Raw genomic sequence first — 20,029 nt, forward strand, 5'->3', positions numbered from 1 at the left:
ACCCGTCCTCTTCAATGGGACAGGGCTGTGACTGGGTTACGGCCGTCCTTGGGCCCCCTCTAAGCACAGCCACACGCCCCTACAGAAATACTCTTGAGCTCTTAAATCAAGGGGTATAAGGTGAACAGAGGCTATATGTCCCTGTTAGGTTTGATTGGAGGCCTTTTAAAAGAGACCAGATGTTCTCTGAGACCCAGAAGGATGCTGGCCCTGTGTTTCTTGAACCGCCAGGGTCTCCAGACATCACAACAGGCAACAACACACAGGTGCCTGACATTTTATAGTTCAGAAGTACTTCCATGCTCTTTATCCAATTTTAAGCCTCACAACCACCCTATAAATTAGGCAAAGCAGGTACTTATCTTTGGGCCATTCTACAGATGAAGAGGCTAGGGCTCAGACAGGTGGGCCATTTACCCAATGACCTTCGGCACTTTCCTCCCCTCCCATGTCTGGCTGACTCCCATCCCACTCACAGCCCAGCTGGGACATCACCTCCTCTGGGGGCCTTCCCCACCTCCAGCCCCACCCAGGCTAGGTTAGCTGCCCCTCTTTGAGGGCCACAAGCTCCTGGGCTTCCCTATCAGAGCTGGAGCCCCCCTACCTCCTCGCCCCCGGCCGCGCACCCTTGCAGACGGTGCTGGGTCTGGTTTCTCTCCATCATTCCCTTGAGCACAGGGAAGTCTCAGTAGATGGCTGCTGGCATGAAGATCGTTACAATCATCAAGGCAGGAAATAATCTCCCCACTTTATGGGTGAGAAGAAGGGGCAGAAAGAAGGGACAGGACTTGCCTACAGAGCACGTTATTGGCCAGGTGCGGGCTCCCTCCTCAGGGGCGTGGCTTCCTTCCTTCCACTGCGTTTTTGCTGTCTGCAATCTTGGACTGCAGGCCACTGCCCCAGGTTCATTTCTGTCTCCTCCTGCACTGGCTGGGCCCACCTGGTTCAGCCAGGTGTGAAGGGGCGTGTCGTGGAGGTGCTCTGGCTGGGGCAGGCTCAATCCCCCAACCCGAGCCAACACCCCGGGGGCAGCCTTAGGGACAGCAACAGTAGCCGCCCATCTACTGAGCACCTCCGTGTGCCAGCACTTTCCACCTACACCTCACTTCATCCTGCAGCTGGCACCATTATGATGCCATTCTGCAGGTGGGGCGGGGTGCGGGGGTGGGGAAGACCCCGGCCCAAGGCTCACCTGGTAGCCGGCTGGGCCTGGATGCCAAGACCGCATCCCTAGCAGCCGGAGGCCCCAGGAGTTTGCTGGCACCAGAGCCAGAAATAAATGCACAGTCAGAGTACAAGAGACAACTCCCAGGGGGCCTGCAGGCCTGGCAGGGCCCCAAACTCTCACTCCCTGTCTCCTGGCCACCTCCCACCCCGGGCCCACGGGAGGGCTGAGAATCCTGAGCTCAGGAAACCCAGGCCTGCCCCGGCAGCCCAGCCAGGCAGACAGCCCAGCCCTGCAGTCCTGGGCACTGCCTGTGGGTGGGGTCACACCACTTGCCAGCCCCCTGCAAACTCTGGGCTCAAGGCCAGACCGAAAGCAGCTGCCACATCAACCGTGCACAAGTTCTCAGCATCCTATTTCTTGTCAGAATGAGACCTCACCTATCTGCTCCCAGCTAGGTGAGAGATGCTCCACAAGGCCCTACCTTTCTCTGAGCCTCGCTTTCCTTATGTGTGAGCTAATGCTGGGGCGGGGTGAGTACGGGGGTGTGGCTCACGGGAACCCACCAACTGACATTCCAGATAGCAGAGCACAGTGATGAAGACCCTGGAGACTGGAGCCTGATGACATGGCTTCAGGTGGCTGACCCTGTGCAAACGGCCCAACCTCTTGGAGCCCTAGTGTCCCTCATCTGTGAAATGGGGAGAACAGGGTGCCTGGGAGGCTCAGTTGGTTAAGTGGCTGGCTGCCTTCAGCCCAGGTCATGATCTCAGGGTTCTGGGATCGAGCCCCACATCAGGCTCTTTGTTTAGCAGGAGCCTGCTTCTCCCTCTCCCTCTGTTTGCCACTCCCCCTGCTTGTGTTCCCTCTCTCTCTCAAATAAGTAAATAAAAGCTTTAAAAAAAAATGGGGAGAATAGTTGAAAAAAGATGAAGTAAATATGCCAAAATATTTATATTGATTACCTGAGATGAAAAGAGAAGATACAGATAATTTATTTTGTTTTCCTTTTTTTCTAAATTCCCCATTACCATCAAGTATTTATAATATAAAAAAATACTCTCCCTGTAAATTAACTTTATTGAGATATAACTTACATATAATAGAATGCACCCATTTTTCTTAAAAAGTAGCAATAACAACGAGAGTATCTATCTTCCACCATGCTTTGAGGACTGAATGGGTTAATGTATGTCAAATCTTAGATGGCTGCCTAGAGCAGAAGTGCTGTTAAGTGTTTGCTCAATAAATAAGCTAAGACCAGCCTGGCTTCCTCCTCTTCCTCCTTGTGCTCACCTGGCCTGGACCCCCCATCCTCATTCCCAGCACCTACATCCACTGGGTCACTGTCTAGGTCCAACTCATCCCCCCAGCCTGGATTATTTCCATAACCTTCTCTCTGCAACCCAGAAGACACACTGACATCAGATCTGTCCATGCCCTGGCTGTCTCCCACGGCTCCTCACTGCCCTCTACTAGAGGCCCTGGGTCCTCTATGAGACAGCGTCTCATCTCAACAAGCTACCTAATGTCTCTGTATCTTTGTTTTTTTAACTGAAAAGAGAAGTAAAAAAAGTACCCCCTCCTCGGGGCACCTGGCTGGCTCCGTCAGTAGAGCACACAACTCTTGATCTTGGGTCATGAGTCCGAGTCTCAAGTGTGGCATGAAGTCTAGTTAAAAAGGGGGGGGAAAAAGAGTACCCCCCTCACAATGATGCACAGGGCAGGGTCCAAAATCTGACCACCAGTGGCACCTCTTACCCATATCCCCTGCCTTCTCTGTCACTCTGTTCTCGCCTGCTCTTCTGTGAACATGCCAGGCATGGTCCTACCCCAGGCCTTTTGCGCTGGCTGTTCCCTCCATCTGGATGGCTCTTCCCCAGAAACCAGCCCAGCAACCTTCCTCACCTCCTTCAAGACTTTGCCCAAAAGTCTCCTTCTCAATGATCCCCCAACCACCCAGTTTAAAACTGCAACCCCGTCCTTCCACTCCCCTTCACTTGCCTGGAATGTTAACTCCCGTGTTTTATTTGTTCCACCCCATTTATCACCATTTTCCTTTACTTATGTTTATTGTCTTTTCTTCCCTATCAGATTGGAAGTTTCTTTAGGATAGATTCTGGGGGTCTACTTTATTTACTGTCAAGACTGCTGCCTCCACCCCAGGAAATACTGAGCACAATGTAGCTGTTCAATCAAAGAACAGCTAAATGACTAAACGAATAAATGTAAAGCACTTAGGACAGAATCAGGCAGGTGGGAAATACTTACTGTCATTACTATTTTATTAGTATTACTGATTTTTCAAGGTGAGGATCCCATGCCCTTCCTCTTTGACTTTTCCAAGCTTATAATCACACTTTCCTAGTCTCCACTGCACCCTGCCAATCTCTCAATTATGGTAGGGAGCATAGGGCTCTTTAATTATATCTTTTTCCATTCAGACTGAACTGAACAAAACTGCCATTTCTTGTAAGTCAAGAACGGTCAGATATTGGCCATTTCCCACAGTTTAACCTAATATATTTCTCATGTCAACCTGCAGGACCCTAGGAGGCACCTCAAGGCCTCATACACAGTAGATGCCCAATAAATGTTTGTTCTCAGAAGGCAAGCCACCTCTTCCTGGCCCTTCATACTAGGTGTGATTGCAAAGCACCTCTAGTCTGGTCTGAAGGAGGCAAGGAACAGCCTATAGCCTTAAAATAACAAAAAGAAGATCCTGCTGCACTATTTTTTCTGGTCTTCCTGAAAAATCTCTGTCCCCTGGTATCTGGCAAAGAAAAATAGAAACAAAGCCACACTCCCCTGTACAAAAAACCAGCTCCTGGCCATCTGGAACTAACAAAAGTCAAAAGCTGAATGAAGCCCCTTCCAAGGGAAAAAGACTAGCTGCAGTCCCCTAAGAGGATTCATTTAATGATGGGGGAGGAAGGCTAGAACATTCTTTGGTTATCACCATGTTCATAGGCTTCAGTTACAGCGATCTGTTAGGTCCCTAAGGCGGGTTGTCAGAGCTGAAAGAAATTCAGCAATCACTGACTCTATGCCATTTCACAGATGGGGAAAGTGAGGTCAGAAAAGGAAAGGGGGGGCACCTGGATGGCTCAGTTGGGCATGCACCTTCGGCTCAGGTCATGATCCCAGAGTCCTGGGATGAAGAAATGCGTGAGGTCTGCTTCTCCCTCTCCCTCTGCCCCCCGACTCATGCTCGGGGGCTCTCTCTCTCTCTCAAATTTTTAATTAATAAAATCTTAAGAAAGAAAGAGAGAGAGAAAGGAAAGGGACTGAGCCAAGGTCACACTGTGGGTACATGTAGAGTTCATCCTGGAATGTACGCCTAACGCCTACTGACTTGAGTCTTAGCTTTCCTCTGGACCACACTGCTTTTACAGCAGCCCGATCCCAGCAATGGAAGCTTTAATGCTACTATTTTTTAAGCTGCACTTTTTTTTTTTTTTAAGATTTTTATTTATTTATTTGACAGAGAGAGATCACAAGCAGGCAGAGAGGCAGGCAGAGAGAGAGGAGGAAGCAGGTTCTCCGCTGAGCAGAGAGCCCGATGCGGGGCTCGATCCCAGGACCCTGGGATCATGACCTGAGCCGAAGGCAACGGCTTAACCCGCTGAGCCACCCAGGCGCCCCTTAAGCTGCACTTTTCAAATGAAATACTTATTAAACCTCAGATAAAACACCAAAAGCGTCACTACATGAAAACTTGTTATAAATAACAGCACTGCATTCATCTTCCTCTATAGTTATTTCCTTAAGGTAAAGTCCTCAAAGGAAGAAGTCTAGGGGCAAAGGGCAGTTTGAATCATTTTCCTGGACTCTTGTAACAGGCTACCAGATAGCCCTGCAAAATTAAAGGCTGCTGGAGGATCCCCACAGCCTTGCAGCAGGGAGGTTTATCCTTTTATATTTATTTTTGTTCATTTTATAGGAATAAATACAGACCACTTTCACTTATTATATGGTATGTGTTTTCCAACAAATAAACAAATACTCTGGTCTTGTAATCAGAAACCGGGGGCGTGGCTGCTGGCTGGCTGTGTCAACTTGGACAAGTCATGTCCCCTCTGGGGCTAGGGGATGCCTATCTAGACAATGAGGGGGTTGAAGCGATGATTTCTTCTGCTGCCTTTCAGCTTTGACATGCCATAATTCCACAGTACATTTTCAAATTATTAGGATAGGATGACTTTATAATAGCCAGAATCTACCAGGCCCCTAAATCAGGCCAAAATGCTGAGCAGGAAAACAGATTATACATATGTGGAGATGACAAGACACTTAGGTAGCACTTAAGCGTGTGTGTTGGAGCTACGTTCGAGTGACAGCACATATACTTAGTCTGCTTTTACGAGGGGGTAATAATACTCATTTGTGGTCTAGCTCCAGGTTCTGTGAGGCTCCACCATAACCAGAGGGCACAGTCACGGCCACACTGCCAGTCAGACCAAGAACCCCAGACTTGCAGTCAAAGGTAGTTCACTCCCCAATAACTCCTCCCCCAGCCTCTGCTCACATCCCTCTGATGACACAGAGCTCACCACACGCCCAGGCAGTAAGAAAGCTCCTGGGTGAGGGCAGGTCACGAAGCAGACAAGAAGGCCCAGACTTGGTTCTCAGAAACTACTCCCTCCATCAGGGCAGGCAACCGGAGAAGATGAAGAGGCACTGGAGGCAGGAAGGGCCTGGAGAGGGGCTCCTATGGCTCCTCCCCTCACCCCAGACCTCTAAGGCAGCTGCTAACCCAAAGTGCACAGATGGGTTCTGAATGAGCCCCAGGCTCACTACTACTGGCTCTGGGGCAGACACCTCAGCTCCTGCCTCTTCCCTTTGCTCCATTTGGCTCTAGCCAGAGAAAGAGTGCTGGGCCTGGAGCTGTTCAGCCGGGAAGTGAGCAGATTTAAGGGACCTGATGATTGCCCCAGGGTGGAGGAAGATGTTGTCTGTGTGCCCAGAGCAGGACCAGCAGCTTCCAGCTGAGTGAGATCCCCATCATAAGAGGTGTGTAATGGGAGCAGCAAGACCTTCCAGAGGGGATCTTATTGAGCCACTGGGCCAGACACCAGAGTTTTTTTTGTTTGTTTGTTTGTTTTTTTTTTTTTAACCCTGAGAGCCTGGAGCCACAGTCCCTCAGACACGTGCTCTGTCCCAGACCCAACCCCACCCAGACACAGCTCTCTTGGCACTGTCGCCCCTCTGCGGTCCACACACATAAACCTGATCCAGCCCTATCATGCCTGGAGGGGCAGGGAAGGGGATGAGGATGTCCGATACTATGCTCTAAAACCTGGTGGTTCATGGGTCTGGTCCAGGCAAGTCGCAGCTGACAGTCCCATCACCCCCAACTCAGGGCTCCCCCAGCAAGGCAGACTTGGTCGGCCGGCTTTGAGGGCCCTACCCTACATGCCTGGGGACCCCGGGCTGTCGCCCCCTCCAGTTTCCCGTACCTGGAAGCTGAGGCCCTGCAGGCCACCCAGTCAGGAGGGGGAGCGTCCAGACGGGTCCCGCGGGGGCACGCAGGACACCGAGTGGGTAGGGCTGTCGGGACCGGCTCGCCACACCCAGCGTGAGCGGCCCTAGCTGCGGGTTAGGGTGGGCGATGCAGACAGTACCGATCCCAGCCCCAAGCCGTCGGGAGCCTGGACCTCAGCGCGGCCTCTCCCAACGGCGCGGAGCGCAAGGGGCCACCCTTGCGCCCGCTATCCCAGTGAGGAAACTGAGGCCTGGAGAGGAGCGGTGCTTTGTAAGGTCACGCGGGGGTGACGGAAGCCTCATCCCCCCGCGCCCCGCCGGGTCCCCCGCGGCGCGCCGAGCCCTGCATCCCGCCCAGGGCGCTGCAGCCGGGAGGCGCTGCGCGCACACACCGCGCGCACCGGGAAGGCAGGCACCGCTGGCGGCGCGGGGCCGCCCTACCTTGATGACGACCGCGCAGGTGGCGGAGGCGGCGACGGCGGCGGCGGCGGCGGCGGCGGCGGCGGGGGCGTCCGGCTCCGGCTCCGCGCTCCTCACCGCCCGCCGAGTGCCCGCGCGCAGCTCTACCACCTCCTCCCCGCGCAGGCGGGAGGGCGGGGCCGATGGGCGGGGCTAGGGCCGGGCACGAGCCCCGCCAGCGCGCCCCGGGGCCGAGGGGCACCCTTCCTTCCCCACCCTCCCGACCGCGCTCCTGGCCCTCCGGGACCGGTCTTGGGGCGGGCGCACGCGCACAGAACAGGCGCGCACAGCGCACACGCCGCAGTGATTGGGGCGGGCCGCCCGGCGCCCAAGCAGAGGCTGGGGGAAGCGAATCCGCCGCTCCCTCGCTGCGTGCCGAGGGGCAAGGGACTCGACCTCCCGAGCCTCCCTTCCTCCCCTGACCAAATGGAAACAGTAACTGTTTCCACGTCCGAGAGTGTTGGAGAATTAGACGAGACGACTTAATCTACCGGCCCGGCAAAGTGCGCGCGCAGAGCCCGCCACGGGAGTCGCGCTTGGTAAACCCGGGCTGGTAGAGAAATTTCCGAGGCTTCCCAGTCGGCGGGGAGGAGCAGAGCAGGGAGGGCAGCTCAGTAACGGGGGGACTCCGTTCTCTCGGGAGCCAGGAGGGGGCGCTGCCGCCCGGTCTCGCCGGCTCTAGGGTCCTGAGCATACTAGGCAATGGGAGATGGGGAGATCCCGCCTTTTAATAATACGGCCACCTCACACTCACTGAGCCAGGCACTGTTCTAGGCACCGTAAATGCATTACCTCACTTTGCCGTCACATAAGCCTGTGAGGTTACACTATTACCTATTTTACAAATAAGAAAGCTGAGACACAGGTTAAGCACCTCGCTTGAGATCACACAGCTAGTCATCAACCCCAAGCAGCACGGCTCCCAAGCCCAAGCTCAGAGCCACTTCATCACACCACCCCTCTTAGAAGAGCTCTTTGTTTTGTTCAGTTGTGTATCTCGGAGCACCTAGAACAGTAGCCAGCTCAATTCTGAGTGAATAACAGAGCATACTATGTACTTTACGTATATTATTTCATTTAATCCTAGTGACCCTTTTATTTAGCTGCTATTATTACCCCCATTTTACAGGTAAGAATATTGAGACTTAGAGTGGCTAAGTAAGTGGGGGGCTCTTGAGTATCTCCTTGGAAAGAATAACCAGGGTCAAATCCTGCAACTTATTCAGTGTTCACTGGGCCACTCCCCCCACCGAGTTCCCTCCCCACTCCCCATCCCTCCAGTGTGTGGCCCTCAAAGCCCCTACCTCCCCGATCAGACAGATTTCGAACTTCAAGTATCAGCCTGAGTCGGGTATTTCATGTTTCAGAAAAGCATACGGAGAAGTCAGAATGTTGTGGGAGTTCCTTATATTTAATGGCTCAATATCACCTTTATTTTTAATTACTCCTGAGGGTGGGTGGACACCACCACCTTTCCAAGGCTAAGCTATCTGAATGTCCTAATTCACCTAGGGCTTGGGCCAGTATCTCAGGTCCGTCCCCCCAACCCCCACAAACTCCGCTCTACGAAGAAGTCTCTTCCTACAGCATCTCCATCTGTCTGAACCAAGGCATCCTTCTTCCAGGTTCGCCCCTTCCCAGGAAGCCTTCCTACATGCCCAGTGGGCGTGCCCTCCCAGCCTTATAGTTGCGTCTTCTCCCCCTGCGCCATGGTGGTGGATGGCTGGGACTGTGTGGGGGAAAGGCCAGCCTGGCAGGGACCTTTGGGGGCCACAGGCATATGGACTATTGGGAGGCCACTGGAGGCCTCTGCAGTAGACACAATCCAGGACCCTTTCTGGGGATGCTGCATGTGTGCATGCCTGTACACACACACGTGTGTGTGTGTGTGTGTCTTTGTTCTCCTGCCTCTTATCCCCCTAACCCTGGTCCTTTTGAGGAGGGCTACCTCCCCCCTCAAGCTTATGAATTGCACACATTCTGAGGCCAGAGCAGGGTTGACCTGCCCAGGAGCCCCTAGTTAGAAAATTACAAAATATGTTTGGCCTCAAAGCTGGGCCCATCTGCCAGTATCTTCTACTGGGTGTTGGTTGAATGGGACAGGCCACCCCCTTCCTTCCCTATGTGTCCACATGGCCAGTTTTGTCTAATCTGCCACATGTGGATCAATGCCATGTGCAGGACGAGAATGTGTGTGAGGAAGGGTGGCAAATTCTTCACCTACCTGCCCGACATGGAGCTTTCTGGGCACCATGGCCTGTGTCCTGGGAGACTGAACGAAAAATGAAGGCACAGCAGTGCCTGGGGGGTGAGGTTCTGAGTGCGGGGGATGTTAGTGGAGTACAGGCATTCTGTAGAAGTCAGTGTGCACCTCCCACTTTGAGGCGGAGGTGGGGGCGTCTTCCAAAGTGCCCTTCAAGCCCTTCCTCCTCCTTTGAGGAGTCCCTTTATTTTTGAGGACATTGCCCCAGGGAGGTTCCCTGGGCAACTCCTGTCCCCTCCCCTATCCAATGCAGCATGGATGGCAGCTTGCTGGGGCCCTAGTGGCTGAGAGAGATGCTGAGAGGTCCCATCCCCTGGGATAGGAGGGTGGGGCTGTGAGCAATCAGATCCTCCAGCTCTAGAAGGCCGCAGCCCCTGGGGATGGGGGGCAACAGCTGTGGTGCAGGGCCAGGAATCTGACACCATAGGTGGGCCCCAAGCGCCCTTGGGGAAGAAGGGGGAGGAAGGGAAGGCAGCAGGAGCCACAGACCTTCTTGAGCTGTGACAGCCTCCACCCCCACCATTCGCTGTGACAGCCTCCCTGTCAGGTGGATGCTTCTTCCATTTTCCTTTGCCTGGAGCTCTCCCATGGGGCCCTACACCCCTCAGGAAGCTAGAGGCCAGGCCTGTTCTCCTCCCCGCTGGATCCTTTGGTGTTTTAGGCTCCAGAGGAAGCTGAGGTGAGCTGGAATGAACCCTCTGTGGTCTAAGAGTTAGCACCTCTAGGGCTTGAGCATGGCTTAACCACTCAGTGGCTGGCTGTGTGACTTTGGGCAAGTTGGTTAACCTCCCTGAGGCTTCACTGTCTTGTTTCTATACTGAGCGCAGCCTGGAGTGAGCAGTGCTCTAGGACAGGCAGTTCTGATTCCCGGCTCCAGCTCCAAGCATCTCATTTCAGGGCTGGAGGACGCCGGACCAGGGCCAGTCCTGTGGTCTCCAACCACCCCCACCACCCGCCCCCGGTGTATCAGAATGCCCCCACCCCCACAGGCTGTGCGGCACGCGGCACCAGCGTTCTTTAAGAGCCACTTAGGTACAAATCAGAGGTTACTGGGGGCTGAGGGCTGGGTCAGCAGCAAAGCACCACCCCTTCCCCTAGTCTGGGAGGGGCAAGGCGGAGGCACCCAGCTGTGGGCGGAGCTGCTTCTCTTCCTGGGGGTTCGGAGGGGAGATGAAGGGGGAACAGGGAGAAAGAGTGGTGTGAATGAGCAGGAGAAGAAGGGGAAGGATGAGGGAAGGAGGAGAGGGAAGGAGAGGAAAGAGGCAGGACAGGGAGAGGAAGCAGGGGAGAGATAGGAAGGGGAGAGGGGGGTGTCATTTATCTGACAGGCCCTGTCTGATCTGGGGTTATTTTTTGTTGAGGAGGGAATTTGAATTTCAAGTCTGGACCAGAAGAACCTGAAGGTCATCTTTCCTGGAGCCTTGGGTCTTTTCAAAGCTGTCTGGGTGACGTTTCTCCCTGCTGGTGGTGGTGCTTTACTCTGTGCCAGGCACCAGTGTTGTGTCCTTCCACCACCTGGGAGCTCTGGAAGGCTGGCCTTGTCTCCTCAGCGATGCCCTTAGGGGTACAGCACCCAGCCTGTTAGGGATGCAGCTAGGACCCCCGCAGGCTGCCTTCACACTTCACAAGATGCCATTTGGCGGTAAAAGGATCTCAGCAGATGTAAAAGTTTAGGAAAAATGAAGAAGGCTGTTAAGACCCTAGGTGGAGTGCTCACGGCAAAGCCGGGGCCCTGGGGCCAGCCAGCAGCCTCGATCATGTGGGAGGAGAGAACTCTGAACGTCTCTTCCCCCGAGCTCTGTGGGGGCACGGTGTCAGGGAACTGGGTGTCTGGTGCGCCAACACCTCAAAGTCCCAAGTAATAGGTGTGGTCTCCTTCCCAGCCCTGGACAGGAACCTCAGATCAGAACTGGAAGTTCCCATGCCAGAATCCCCCAGCCCTAGTCCTTCCTGCCGAAGACAAGACAACCCTCAGCCAAGGGTTCGCTGAGAAATGAGCAGCCAAAATCACTTGTGCAGCCTTGACCCCTGCCTTGAGGGGAACGGGGAGGCCTCCGACTGCTGAGGAAGGATCCAGAAGAGCCCAGAAGAACTGAAACCGAGTTCCTGCACACAGTGGGTGCCAAAAGAGCCGGTCCAGACTTGGCGACAGGCTGTAGCTCTGTCCCTATCACCACCTTTTCCTCACCCTCAAGCCACTCACTTTTCGGAGAGGAGGGGACTCTTCTTGCTGGGCCCGTGAAGCTGGCAGAGGGAGATCAGGCGTCTGGCACCTGACCCAGGGTTCTCTACCCAACCCCCACACCAAGTTCCTCTTGGTGTGGGCAGGAGTTTTTCCCTCAGAACCCCTCTTCCCAAAATGGGCTGTGAATGGAAAGGAGTGCATAGGTGCAAGGCTCAGGAAACGGGCTTCAGTGGACGGGAGCTGGGCCTGGGACACAAGCAGAACCAGCACTGGAGAGGTGGCCCAGGAGGACACCCCTGAAATGCACAGGGCCCTTGCTCCTCAGGAAACCAGGAGGGGGCGGGCCCTGCAGAGACACCCACAGAAACAGAACCCAGGGATGTCCCAGGCTGGGAAGGCCCTAGTGATGGGACACCCTGGGGCCCTGGGCCTACCCAGGAGGGGCTGGTGACTAGGAATCATTCAAATTCCAAAGCTTGTCAACTATTTCCAACTTTTGCATTGTTTTATATAGATAAAACTTAGAGAATGTTCAGGTTACCCTATAAGACAGCATTCTTGCTTGTCTGTGTGCTAAAGTGCTCTGTGGAAGAAGAGAGAAAGGGGTGGCGTCCCTGGGTATGTGCTCATGAGTCCCAACCAATGGCTTCACAGCAGACAATGTTCTGATGAGGAGACTGAGGCCGAGAGAGGGGAAGGGACTTGCCCAGTGTCACATAGTGCTGGGGCTCATGGGCCAGACCCCTGTTCCATGGCCATTCTCCTTGGGGCCTGACAGCCAAAGGGGAGAAAGGGCTTTGGAAAGGGCAGGTGGCCAAGTCAGGCCTCCCCCTCCCCCTCCCCCTCGTCCTCACTGGTGCAACCCTCTGGCACCGCTGGGCCTTGGGAATTCCGTGTCTCCAAGTACTCGGCCTTCAGCTGTTCCAGCTCTCGCAGCTCAGCCTCCAGCCGCTCCCGGTGGGCCGTCCGCAGCTGCCGCAGCTGCTTCATAGGGAAAGGGTTCATGTCGTTGAAGGCGATGTGCATCAGCTTCCTGGGGGGAGAGCACAGTTAGTCCAAAGCCAGGGCCCCACTGAGTCTGCATTCATTGGGCCTACCCGGGCACCCTGCCATTCGTTCTGTCCATGTGGCTGAGGCTCACCTTCCAGGAAGAAAATAGTGAATAAGAAGAGAACTCCCACCCAAAGTGATGTGTACTGAGGCAGGAAGAAGCTTAGGGCTATGGAAGTTCTAACTCAGTAAGAAAAGGTTTATCAGGGAAGTCTTCTTGGAAGAGGTGACATGGAGTGGAGTTTTAAAGAACGAGTAGGGGTTGGCCTGGCAGCGGTAGAGGTGACAGGGAGGTGTTCTAAGTAGAAGAAAGTGCAAGGCCAAAATCCCAGAGGCTGGTGTCGAGCCAGGAACTCAAATAATTGTTTGGCAGGGAAAGGTGGGAAAGAAATGAAACTGCCTAGAGGCTTGAATGCCATGGTAAAGGGCGGACAGACCACAGGGCAGTGGGATGTCCCTAAATGTTTCTAAGCTGTAACGGAGAATCAGTATCACTAACAAATCTCCATTCAGCGAACACCTGCCTACCCTCGGCTATGGGTCCTGGGGTGCGTGTGGGTGGTGGGAGTGCTGGGTAGGCAGGGCCGGGGCGGAAGTGGGCTCTCACTGGCTGTTGCAAATGGTCTTGGTGAAGAAGCGCAGGTACTGGTAGATCTCCAGGGCATCTTGCAGTCTCAGGATCTCCTCCTCATTGTACTTGAAAATGGCCAAGGCATAGCGGAATATCACCTGGGGGGCAAAGTTGGGGTTCAGGTGGGGTACGAGTCGTGGGGCCAGGGCAGGTAATCCCCAGGGGGAGGAAAACCCCCATACCCAGAGGTTGAAAGTTTGGGTGCGGGGTGGCTGAGGGGCAGGGGCAGACAGTGCAGTGTGGAACCTGGGCATGGGGATTGAGTCCTGGCTCTGTCCTGCCTTGTCGCAGGGCCTTGGTTGAGGTGCTACCCTGTTGGACCTAACAGGGGAAATACTGTCTTTACATGGGGTCAAACAGAGTAAAGCAGGAGTCAAACAGAGTAACAGATCTGAAGGTGCTCTGTACACTGCGGTACGTTATCAACCACCATGGGGAAACTGGGGAGGTCACAGGGAGGCCTGCCCAGGGTCTCCTAGAAAGTAATAGGCAAAGCTGGGACCCTACCCACATGTCAGACTCCCAATAGGGGGCTCAGTCCAAACAGGAGGAAGAGAAGGAGGGGCCCGGGTGACTGGATAGGCAGTGGAGAGAATAGGGATGGGCCTCCTGGATCATGGCCATGCCTCTTCCCTAGGGAAAGGAAATTCCCCCAACTTTAAGATACATCTTCAGAGGCAGAACCACCCCTTCTCCTTCGGTGCAAAGCACTTTAGTTTACAAAGCCATGCTCCCCCAGAGGCCCTCAACAGCCCTGCCAGGGGAGGACTGTCTTCCCATTCTCTGGGGCGGAGGGGAGACCCAGAGGGCTGCAGGGCTTTGCTCAGGACTGTCCTGCTGACCCCAGCAGGGCCTCACCTTGGTGCCCTCATATAGGAAGGCGTCCCAGACCCGGAGAAGGATGTTGCTGATGAGACTGTCTGCAAAGACCACGAGGAACCAGTTGAAGGTGAGGAAGGAGAGATCCACGCGGTGCTGCCCCAGGTGAGCCATCAGCCTGGGCAGCTTCTCCAAGAGGAGGTCCTGGAGCACCCGCTGGTCCACCTGGGAGCCAGAGAGAGAGGGCTTGTCGGGGGCCACCCTAGAGAAGGGGCTACCTCCCTCCCTGCCTGGCCTTCCCACTCAGTCCTGGAGTTATGTCCCGCAACTCCCACCACCGCCCCGGACCCCACCACCCCCAGCCCCAGGCAGCACAGAGTGCCTAGAGGAGCTGGGGCCTCCCATGGCCAGGAGACAGGCACAGCGACACAGCCCCCTGCTGCTCCCAGCACAGGCTGGCAGTCTTCTGGGCTGGAGGTCTCTGTGGGCTAAGTTCTTAGTGGTGTTTTGGCCCATTTACCCTCCTGAACCTGAACCCAAGCAGGAGTTCAGACTTGTATCGGCTGACACCATGGCCCCTTCTGTACCTTCATTTTGGGCCTGACATAAAAGCTGTGCACTGTACCCAGCTCAAGACTGAGGGTGATTCACTGATCCTAAGATGTCACAGAACCTGCCGAAGGAGTCACAGATTTACTGATGTGATGTCTGGGATTTATTTCAAGATCACCAAAGCAGGAGGAGTGGGTGGGAGTAGAGATGGAACAACAGTTGGGTGCCTGGGTTGATAATTATTCAAACTGGGTGATAGATACATGGAGGTTCGTATATGATTTTATTTTTTTTTGTACAAAGTTTTCTACATAAAAAAATGAGGAAAAAACTCTCCAACAACCCCACACCACCACACTGGTTATACAACACACCTCAATTTTGGAGATATTAAAGCATGACCATAAAATATGGAACATTTCCCAGCCTGCCTTGCAGTGAGAGGTGCCATGTGACATAGTTCTGACCAATAAGGTGTAAGCAGCACCTGCCAGGCGGGAGAGCTGTGGGAAGTGGAGCCCACGCCCGCCTCGCACCCTCTGCTTCTTCCAGCCTGAACCACGGCCACAGTGGCAGAGGTGGTACAGCTGTCCTGTGACCCTGAGCGGGGGGCTGAAAGCAGTATGTGAGTGATGGCAGAGCAGGGTGCTTGAAGGGGACTTCAGCTTCGTCATTCTCAGGGAAATGGGCCACCCCTTGAGCCACCATGAGGTTGGGCCTCCCTTTCTGTTTCATCACCTATTCCCTGGCAACTCCTCAGTCTCGATCTCCGGCCCTGACCTTCCTCCTTCACACTGGTCACCCACGTGTCCGCTGACCTTCCTGCCCAGGTGGGTGTCCCACAGGGGCAATCAGTGTTGGGCGATCATAACAGGAGAGGAACAGGGTGGGTGGGCGGGAAGTGACTTGGTAGGTTCGCGGTGGGAAGTGAGAAAGTCCCCTCTGCATGGCGCGTCTGCATAAAGGAGACAGCGTGGGAGCACAAGGGCCCGGGTAAGGGGTGAAGTGAGAGAGGATATGGGAGATCGGAAATGGTTTCACATTTACACCTGTCAACAAGCCCAAGAAGAAGTACTCCCACCCCAAAGCAGACAAACTAGGGGTTCAGAGCGGGGAGGCCACAAGGCCATGCAGTTGGCCAGGGGAGGGGTGGGCTCTGGATCTAGCTGCACCTGACTCTAGGGCTGGCTGGGGCTCAGAGTGAGAGGGCAGCGAGGATGGAGGCAGCCGTGCTTCTTGGGAGGCTGTGACGAGCGTGTGCAGAGACTCGTCCCCACCTCCCACCCTGAGCCCCACTTCCACCCACCTGACCTCGGTTTTGAAATTCTTTACTGGCAAAAAGCAAGAGATTCTAGATTGTCTTCTCCTCCCCCCGCCAAGAAACCATTTCTGAAAAGAACAAAACAAAAACACAACCCTCCCAAACCATTTCTCACAACCTAGTGTCACCACTGGAATAACAACAATCTATGCCGTGGGCAGGGCCCCCACAAGTCTAAAGCCCGTCAGCTCACCCGAACTGCCCACAGGTCCGGGGGAGAGGTTACTGGCCCCTTGAGCAGAGGGAGAAATGCAGGCCTACAAGCTTCCTGACTCTTCTGAGATTCACTGGCTTGAAGGAACTACTCCAGGGGCACCAACCCATGTGGCCTCTAAGTCCTGGCCATCCCTGCCCTGCTCACCTGGGATGACGTCAGTGTCTTGCTGTAGTAATCAGCCGGCATGATGGTCTCCACAATGGCCACCAGACACCAGAAGGCACTCTCCTCCTCCTCCAGGACGAGCAGAGCAATGGCCGCCAGTCTGGAATGGGAGGAAAGGAGGCCTGGGGTGATGTGTAGAAGCGGTAGCTAGGCAGAGGGTGGCAGAGGTAGACCTCTGGCCCAACCCAACTCCCTAACCAGGCTATTGTTCCGGCACCTGGGGTGAGATGAATGTGCTTTGGGGAGGACTACAGAGGGGGTTTCCGGAGCAATGGGGGGATCTGAGTCTCTAAGGAAGGGTTCTGGAGTCCCATTACCTAGGTATGAATTCTGGCTCTGCTGTTTCCTGGTTGGGTGATCCTGGGCAAGTTCCTAAACTTCTCTGACCCTCAACCTCCTCATAATAATCACGGGACTGTTATGAGGATGAATGAAGTTAGCACGAGATAACTGCACCGCTTAAAAACCGACACTAATGAGTGCTTTATGAATGTGAGCTGTCCTCATTTAATAGCCACAGGCTTTGAGACCTTGACAAGTGTGTTAACCTCTCTGAGCCTTATTTTCATCATCTGTGAAGTGGGATTAACAGTCTCTACCTCCCAGGGCTGTGTGGCATTTGGAGCAAGAAGGCAGACTTACAGTGTCTTGCTAACGATCTGGCATATAGCAGAAGCTCAATACACAGAATTCTTTCTCTCCTTTGCTTCCTGAACTCCCCCCAAAGTTATCACAAGGCTCTATTGAGATCATGGTAAGAAAGTAAGAAACCCACAGGGCTGAGCAGGGATGTCGGTCTAAAGGAAGTATTGTTTTCTCTACTTCTCCCATCTTTCCTGGCAGGTCTCACCCACAGTCAATCCAGAAATACATTTCCCAAGATACAGTGGTCTCTCAAGATGCTAGGTGAACACAAGGTCCCAAATTCAAAAAATGTTTGGGAAATGCTACGTACTCTAGCCCCCTTTTAGAGGCTGATGATATACTACATCTTCCTAAAAGCCTCTGAGAAATTCTGCAGTGACAAAACCCTATGTGACTCTAACCCAAGGCTGTCCAGTGGAGCTAGGGAGCCCCTTTTGTACAGTGTACCCACTGAACACCCTTAGGGAGATGCCACCTTATAGTAGTGTGAAGCCTCACACTCTTGCTGGGCTTAAAGAACACATTTCATTGTCCAGCTAGTTTTCCTTCTCTGGACTCTTACTAGACTGGATTCATGATCTCCAATCTCAGTTCTGAGTTTCACACTGTTTAAAGAAACAGGGTCAATTCTCCAAAGGAAAAAGAAACCCCTTTTTTCTCCCCAGTACATTGGGAGGGAATTTCTTTCCACTCTGGCTAAAATATCTGTACAAATCCTCCTGAGTCTGAGCTGAGTGGAGGAAAGGAAGAGTCACAGGTGTTTTGGGCAACAGGGAGCTCTCCCCTCTCAAAGTTGGGGAAGGGGGTCTTCTGAGGTCATTTAGTTCCAGGATAGCAAATGTGTGAAACACTGGCCACCACTCTCTCTTGTCTATGTCCAGGGAAGATGTAATTAATCATTGTGCTCTTTCCCCTGACTCTGGAGGCTGCCTCAGAAACTCACAAGACAGAGCTCCAGGCAGGTGCTTCCTGCTGGTCATCCCCGGTCTAGATAAACTTACTGCAGATAGGAAGACTGAGTCCTGGAAAGTAGAACTCACTTGCTCAGGGTCACAGGGTCAGTTTAGCAGAGTGGAGATAGAACCCAGGGCTCCCCAAGTCCAGCCTGGTGTTTACCCCACCCCACCCCCTCCCACTGGAGCCTCGGGACGTGCTCAGTCCAGGAGCTGGATGCAGACACCAGCACAGACTTCTGCACACATTGAAAGGTCAGTAGAGAGAGGCTGCTGGTACCAACCAGGGCCTACCAACTGCTCAGGGCTGCAGCCAGACTCCAATCTAAGGCATCCAGGCTCAAGTCGGTCTGCAAAGGAGGTAATGTGGTGATGTGGGAAAGAAACAGCTATTTCTAATGCACTCCACTTATATTTTAAAGAGAATTGGCTTTAAAGTTTTTGCCCTAAATTAGCACTGTATCATTACTATGATATCTGTCACCCTATAAACAGGATGATTTGAAAGACAAAATAAAATAAAATAAAATAAAATAAAATAAAATAAAATAGAACTAAACAGACTGGGGACACCTGGGTGGCTCAGTAGGCTAAGCGGCTGTCTTTGGCTCAAGTCATGATCCCAGACTCCTGGGATCGAGTCCCACATCGGGTTCCTTGCTCAGCAGGGAGCCTGCTTCTCCCTCTGCCTCTGCCTGCCACTCTGCCTGCTTGTGCTCTCTCTCTCTCTCTCTGACAAATAAATAAAATCTTAAAAAAAAGAAAGAAACAGGCTGATTTGTTGCAGGGTCTTATGGGACACCATGCACGCTGTCCTACCGGCTGCCACTAGATGGCGGCTCTCAGACAAGTCAAAGAGGCCCGTCCCGCAGGGTGGGGTTTAAAGGGCTCCACTCTCCACTGGTGAAGGGGCTCCTCCCATTATAAGTAACTTTCGATTTTAAGCAATAATATGAATATTTGCCTAAACATCAATTATCAGTTAAAAAAAGCATTCAGAGAAACAGTTAAAGAAATAATCCTGGGTGTCACCCCCCTCCCTCCATCTGTTTTTCCTACATGCCCCTCCATAGCCTTCATGCTGCCTTTTTCCACACAGGGAGAAGCTTCTTTTCTTCTGGGAGGTTCATCTCAAGACCCTTCCCACTACAGGATTTCCCTCTGCCCCTCCAGCTTAGATTAGCTGTGCTGTGCCTTAACTCTGAATTTCCAGTAACTGAACATGTATATATGCTCAATTTCACCCAATTTATGCTGGAAATCAGGCTTGAAAATCTCTACCCTTAGGAATCATTCAAATTTGAGCAGGGACTCTCTGAATGTTTATTCTGTGTTAAATAAATGTCAAACACCGCCTCTGGGGGTGGGGGCAGAATGTCTTATGTAAATTTCACTTGAGTATATGCGTGTTTAAATTGAACTGAGTCAAAACTTGCTTTAGAGAATATCTGAAATTATGTAATCCCTATCAAGACAGCTGGGGGGCATCCATGAGAGTCCTGAAGTACTGGAGGGGGCAGCCCTAGCAGGTGACCCCGCCCCACCTCCACTCCCAAACCCTTCCATCCTACTGTTGGACCAGAAGCAGAAATGAATCCAGGCTGGGTCAATCACATTCCTTCCTTTGGGAATTTCGGCCTGGAACACGAGAGTATTGACCAGTGGTAAGATTTGCTGAAAAGGCTCCAGACTCTGGGGCTGAGGTCTCCATTCTGACAGCCTCGAGGGGCCCAATGTCCAAAGAATGGCAGACAGAGGCTGGTCTGAGAAAAGGAAGCAGACATGTAGAGCGAGTGAGGCCAGAGATGAAGCGGCCCCATGTAGGGGCTACAGAGCAGGACTGTAGTGCTGCACAGCCTGGGGGACTTGTCCCCACAGCACCCCTGGGGTTGTGTAGTGCTGTGGCCTGCAGGAGAGAGGAGATGCCTTGGTTTCTAATGACCATCTGGTCTTGTCCTCTACTCCCTTTTTTTTTTTTTTTAAGATTTTATTTATTTGACAGGGAGAGACACAGCAGGAGAGGGAACATAAGCAGGGGGAGTGGGAATGGGAGAAGCAGGCCCTTCACTGAGCAGGGAGCGTGACGTGGGGCTCCATCCCAGGACGCTGGGATCATGACC

The 20,029-nt window shown here is 53.4% G+C and overlaps 2 protein-coding genes across 5 annotated transcripts in view; both read right to left on the minus strand.

Annotated features, from left to right (window-relative positions):
• CORO2A (coronin 2A) overlaps nucleotides 1-7,133 on the minus strand; it is a 51,183-nt gene extending 44,050 nt beyond the window's left edge. Inside the window, exon 1 of one of the 2 annotated variants that reach the window (XM_047700686.1) lies at nucleotides 7,091-7,133. The gene's annotated coding sequence lies outside the window, so the exon portion shown is untranslated. Of the gene's footprint in view, nucleotides 1-792; nucleotides 1,097-7,090 lie in introns of those variants that run through there. The other variant, XM_047700689.1, reaches the window with a different exon arrangement.
• A 3,507-nt stretch (nucleotides 7,134-10,640) lies between these two features.
• The window catches only part of TBC1D2 (TBC1 domain family member 2), a 53,052-nt gene continuing 43,663 nt past the window's right edge, over nucleotides 10,641-20,029 (minus strand). The window contains exons 5-8 of one of the 3 annotated variants that reach the window (XM_047700434.1): nucleotides 16,291-16,411; nucleotides 14,096-14,281; nucleotides 13,214-13,335; nucleotides 10,641-12,589 (exon numbers count right to left, since the gene is read on the minus strand). In XM_047700434.1, coding sequence (XP_047556390.1) covers nucleotides 12,376-12,589; nucleotides 13,214-13,335; nucleotides 14,096-14,281; nucleotides 16,291-16,411 — 643 coding nt within the window. In that variant the 3' untranslated portion in view covers nucleotides 10,641-12,375. The remainder of the gene's footprint in view (nucleotides 12,590-13,213; nucleotides 13,336-14,095; nucleotides 14,282-16,290; nucleotides 16,412-20,029) is intronic. The other 2 variants (XM_047700433.1, XM_047700432.1) reach the window with 2 other exon arrangements.

Source organism: Lutra lutra, chromosome 13 (genome assembly GCF_902655055.1).
Source record: "Lutra lutra chromosome 13, mLutLut1.2, whole genome shotgun sequence".
NCBI classification, from domain to species: Eukaryota; Metazoa; Chordata; class Mammalia; order Carnivora; family Mustelidae; genus Lutra; species Lutra lutra.